The 4,811-nt window shown below is 43.2% G+C and overlaps 1 protein-coding gene across 1 annotated transcript in view; it reads right to left on the minus strand.

The window, feature by feature from the left end:
* Window positions 1–87: 87 nt before the first annotated feature.
* The window catches only part of LOC107298264 (2-acylglycerol O-acyltransferase 2-A-like), a 15,654-nt gene continuing 10,930 nt past the window's right edge, over window positions 88–4,811 (minus strand). Inside the window, exons 3-6 of the mRNA XM_015827636.1 lie at window positions 3,934–3,985; window positions 2,968–3,142; window positions 2,428–2,627; window positions 88–242 (exon numbers count right to left, since the gene is read on the minus strand). Of these exons, the coding sequence (XP_015683122.1) occupies window positions 88–242; window positions 2,428–2,627; window positions 2,968–3,142; window positions 3,934–3,985 (582 nt within the window). The remainder of the gene's footprint in view (window positions 243–2,427; window positions 2,628–2,967; window positions 3,143–3,933; window positions 3,986–4,811) is intronic.

The following is a 4,811-nucleotide window of genomic DNA, read 5'->3' on the forward strand; positions in this document are numbered from 1 at the left end:
ATCTCCATGGAAGATTCGCTTCTCCCTTGCGGCTTCGATGTTTTCTGTTCTTTGTTGCCGGTGCCAAAGTTTGTGGTTTTTCGTGTCTCATATGAAAGAGAGATGCGTGTCTTCTGGCACGTTGTACTTCAATTTATGCTCCTCAAACAGCTTGCAGAGTGCCTCCAGGTATCTCTTATGGAGCTCATCAACTTCGTCTCGGCTGGGATTGTGCTTCTTCACCAGCTGAATGGGTTTTCCCACTGGAGGGATCAAATAGGAGAAATAATAGTATAGTATAGTTTAGTTTAATTTAATTTAATTCTGTATTCTATTCTATTCTATTCTATATTATAATAATAAAGCTGGAAGGGACCTTGGAGGTCATCAAGTCCCCTGCTCAGGCAGGAAACCCTATACCATTTCACACAATGGCTGTCCAGTCTCTTCTTAAAAACTTCCAGTGTTGTAGTATTCACCGCTTCTGGAGGCAGGTTGTTCCATTGGTTAATTGTTCTAACTGTCAGGAAGTTTCTTCTTAGTTCTAGGTTGCTTCTCTCCTTGATTAGTTTCCATCCGTTGCTTCTTGTCCTGCCTTCAGGTGTCTTGGAGAATAGCTTGACTCCCTCTTCTTTGTGGCAGCCCCTGAGATATTGGAAGACTGCTATTATGTCCCCCCTCATCCTTCTCTTCGTTAAACTAGACATACCCAATTCCAGCAACCATTACTTATATGTTTTAGCCTCCAGTCCCCTAATCATCTTTGTTGCTCTTCTCTGTACTCTTTCTAGGGTCTCAGCATCTTTTTTACATCGTGGTGACCAAAACTGGATGCAGTATTCCAAGTGTGGCCTTACCAAGGCATTGTAAAGTGGTATTAATACTGTGTTGGCTTTTTTGGCAGCTGCAGCACACTGCTGGCTCATATTTAAGTGATTGTCCACTAGGACTCCAAGATCCCTCTCACAGTTACTACTATTGAGCAAGGTACCCCCTATACTATACCTGTACATTTGGTTTTTCTTGCCTAAATGTAGAACCTTACTTTTTTCACCATTGAATTTCATTTTGTTAGATAACACCCAGTGTTCAAGTCTGTCCAGGTCCTCCTGTATCTTAAGCCTGTCTTCTGGAGTGTTGGCTATTCCTGCCAGCTTGGTGTCATCCGCAAAATTGATGAGTTCCCCATCTATCTGTCCAAATCGTTAATGAAGATGTTGAAGAGCACTGGGCTTAGAACAGAACCCTGGGGCACCCCACTACACACTTCCCTCCATGTAGATGCAGTTCCATTGAGGACCACATGCTGAGTACGGCCGGTCAGCCAGCTACGAATCCATCTGGTGGTGATGCTGTCTAACCCACATTTTTCTATCTTATCGAGTAGTAGGTTGTGATCTACTTTATCAAATGCCTTACTGAAGTCAAAGTAAATTATATCCACAGCATTCCTCTGATCCACTAATTTTGCCACTTGGTCAAAGAATGCAATAAGGTTTGTCTGGCATGATCTGTTTTTGACAAACCCATGTTCGCTTTTAGTAGTGATTTTGTTTGCCTCTAGGTGTTTGCTGATTCGTTGTTTGATTATCTTTTCCAGAATCTTCCCAGGTATTGAGATCAGGCTTATAGGTCTGTAATTTCCTGGATCCAATGTTTTTTCCTTTTTTGAAGATGGGAACTACATCAGCTCTTTTCCAGTTCTCTGGTAGTTCCCCAGTGCTCCACGATCTTTGAAAAATATAGTTCAGTGGTTCTGAGATCACATCTGCCAGTTCCTTGAGAACCCTGGGGTGTAATCCATCTGGTCTTGGTGATTTGAACTCGTCTAGGCTGGACAGGTGCTCACTTAACATTTTCTTGCCTATCTTAACTTGTGTTTCTATACTGTTTTTTATGGCACTATTTTTGATAGTTGGTCTGTTTTTTCCCTTTGTGTAAAGACAGATGCAAAAAATGAGTTGCTTTCAGCTGGAACAGCTAAGTGATCAGCCATGTTGGTGGCCAATCTTTTCTCTGTCAAACCAAAGGAGCTGCCTTGGGTCAAACGGAAGGGCTACCGCCCTTATGCAATCTAATGAGGGTCCTCCTCAGCGGTGGTCACCCCTGCAGGGCGACTTTCCACCCTTTCCAGGGTCTTTCAGTGAAGGGAAACCGGGCGGCGAAGAGAGAGCTCTCTCCGCACGTCCACAGGCGCTGTGATCCGGAACTGGAAGCCTATACTTCCAGGTTTTAAATGACCAAAGTTTCTTTATCTCAGCTCATAACAAAATCTAGTATTCAAAGTACCCATCTTGTCTATTTGAGTGTGTTCTATTTTAATTCCCACTAATAAGTCAAAACCTCCATTTTCTTCAGCCTTATTCTAGCTTTTTTTCTTTGCCAACTCGCCTTCCTTGTTTTACCTGCCTCTCATTTCTGGATGCCACAGAAGAAACACGAACTTACCCACGGTGAAGATTGGCTTCCGGTATGGAATAAACCCAAAGGTGTACTGGAAGATCCCTCTGGCGTGGAAGAGAGGCACGGAGAATCTCATGATCTTCTGCAAACGGTCTTGTGTCCACCTCAGCCAGGATCCTTTGGGGTTTTCGACCTGATCGTACAGCTCATTCTCTCCGAAAGAGAACACGGGGACGAGCGGCGTGCTAGGAACCGAGAGGAACCAGAAGGAGAGATGGAATCAAACAGATTGAGATAACTGAGGAAGGCTGGGTGGCTGCAAATAACGGATTCGTACACTCTTCTCAAGCTTTACACGTCGAAGGGAAACACGGTAATATTTCACGTGATCAGTGGTGGGATTCAAATAGGTGAACAACCGGTTCTCTACATGGATGCCGCTTCCGGAAGTCCGTTCTGGGCCTGGGCAACAAAAAATTAGCAACCAGTTCTGCCGAAGTGGTGTGAAGCAGCTGAATCCCACCACTGCATGTGATGTACATTGTACAAGAAGATCAGGACCCGCCAGAAGCTGTTCCAACTTACCCGTTCTCTATGGCCAGCCGAACGAAGCCCTTGCGGTTCTCTAACAAGAGGGTGTAAGCTCCGGGACGGGCGTCTAGGGCTTCCTGGGCCCCTCCCACAGCTATGATTACGATATTCCCACCTTCCTTCTTCCTCAAGACATAGGAAGCAGATTCCTTGTCAGAGGGAATTAAACCTGGGTGAAGCAAAGCAGGAAAAAGAAGAACATTAAAGCCCCGTACAACACACACACACACACACACACACACACACACACACATTAAATAGCCTTAACAGAGAATAACAGAGCTGGAAGGGACCTTGGAGGTCTTCTAGTCCAGCCCCCCTGCTCAAGCGGGAGACCCTACTATTTCAGACAAATAATAAGAATTATAATTATAAAGTTGGAAGGGACCTTGGAGGTCATCTAGTCCAACCCCCTGCTCAGGCAGGAAACCCTATACCATTTTGAACAAATGACTGTCCAGTCTCTTCTTAAAAACTTCCAGTGTTGGAGCATTCACCACTTCTGGAGGCAGGTTGTTCCACTGGTTAATTGTTCTAACCGTCAGGAAGTTTCTCCTTAGTTCTAGGTTGCTTCTCTCTTTGGTTAGCTTCCACACATTGCTCCTTGTCCTGCCTTCAGGCGCTTTGGAGAACAGGTTGACTCCCTCTTCTTTGGGGCAGCCCCTGAGATATTGGAAGACTGCTATCATGTCCCCCCTCGTCCTTCTCCCAGTCTCTTCTTGAAAACCTCCAGTGTTGGAGCGCCCGCAACTTCTGGAGGGAAGCCACTCAATTTCCTCCTTCTTGTCCATCCAGGTCACCAATACAGAGAGTCCTCAACTTACGACCACAACTGAGCCCCCAGATTTCCATTGCTAATCCAGGCAGTTGTTACGTGATTTGATGACCTTTTTGCCACATTTGTTAAGCGAATCATAAGGAGTCGAGGGCAACCTGTAAATGGCATGAAAACCAATTCACCTTTCCGCCAGAGCAAAATCTCGCAAAATTCACAAAGGATCTCCAGCATTCCCTAAATGGGAAGAAGCTTTCAAGACGCTCGGAGTCCTTGAAGTCCTAGTGGATGATCACTTAAACATGAGCCGACTGCATGCTTATTTATTTTTTGATAAGAAAATTGATCGGGTTTTTAAATCTCACATTTTAAGGCTTGCACTTTTGAGAGTTTGGAAAAAGTATTTTTATAAGGTAAATTTAAAAATTCCAATGTGGGCTATTCCGGAACATGCAATACAAGGAATCATAAGAGGTGTAAAATTAGAAGGAATTGTTTATAAAGAGCTACTTATATTAAGAGGACAGGACTGGCAAATCAAATCATTGGAAGAGTTAAGACAGGATAATGTACTCCAGTCCTGGTTCTTATATTTTCAATTGGTTGAGAGATGGCATATAGATCAAAAACTGGGCCTAATGGTAGATGATGTGAACTTGATAAAACAGATTAAAGATCAAAGCAGAGCCCATATCAGGAGAATATATAGTGTGTTGATAGAACTTGATTCGGAAACAGAACTGGTTAAAGATTGTATGATTAAATGGGCTCAAAATATTCAAGAACCAATAAAGTTAGAAACTTGGGAAATAATTTGGGTAAGAAATGTCAAGTTCACCCAAGCACAGAATCTAAGGGAAAATGTTTATAAAATGTTTTATAGATGGCATTTGGATCCTCAAAAATTGTCTTGCATGTATCCGAATTTGCAACCAAAATGTTGGAGATGTGGTAGTATGGATGCTACTTATTATCATATTTGGTGGACATGTAGGGATGTTAAAGCCTTTTGGATTAAGATTTGGTGGAATATTCAACAGATTTTTAAGAAAAAGATAAAATT

Source organism: Protobothrops mucrosquamatus, unplaced genomic scaffold (genome assembly GCF_001527695.2).
Source record: "Protobothrops mucrosquamatus isolate PMUCROS unplaced genomic scaffold, P.Mucros_1.0 scaffold3824, whole genome shotgun sequence".
NCBI lineage: Eukaryota > Metazoa > Chordata > Lepidosauria > Squamata > Viperidae > Protobothrops > Protobothrops mucrosquamatus.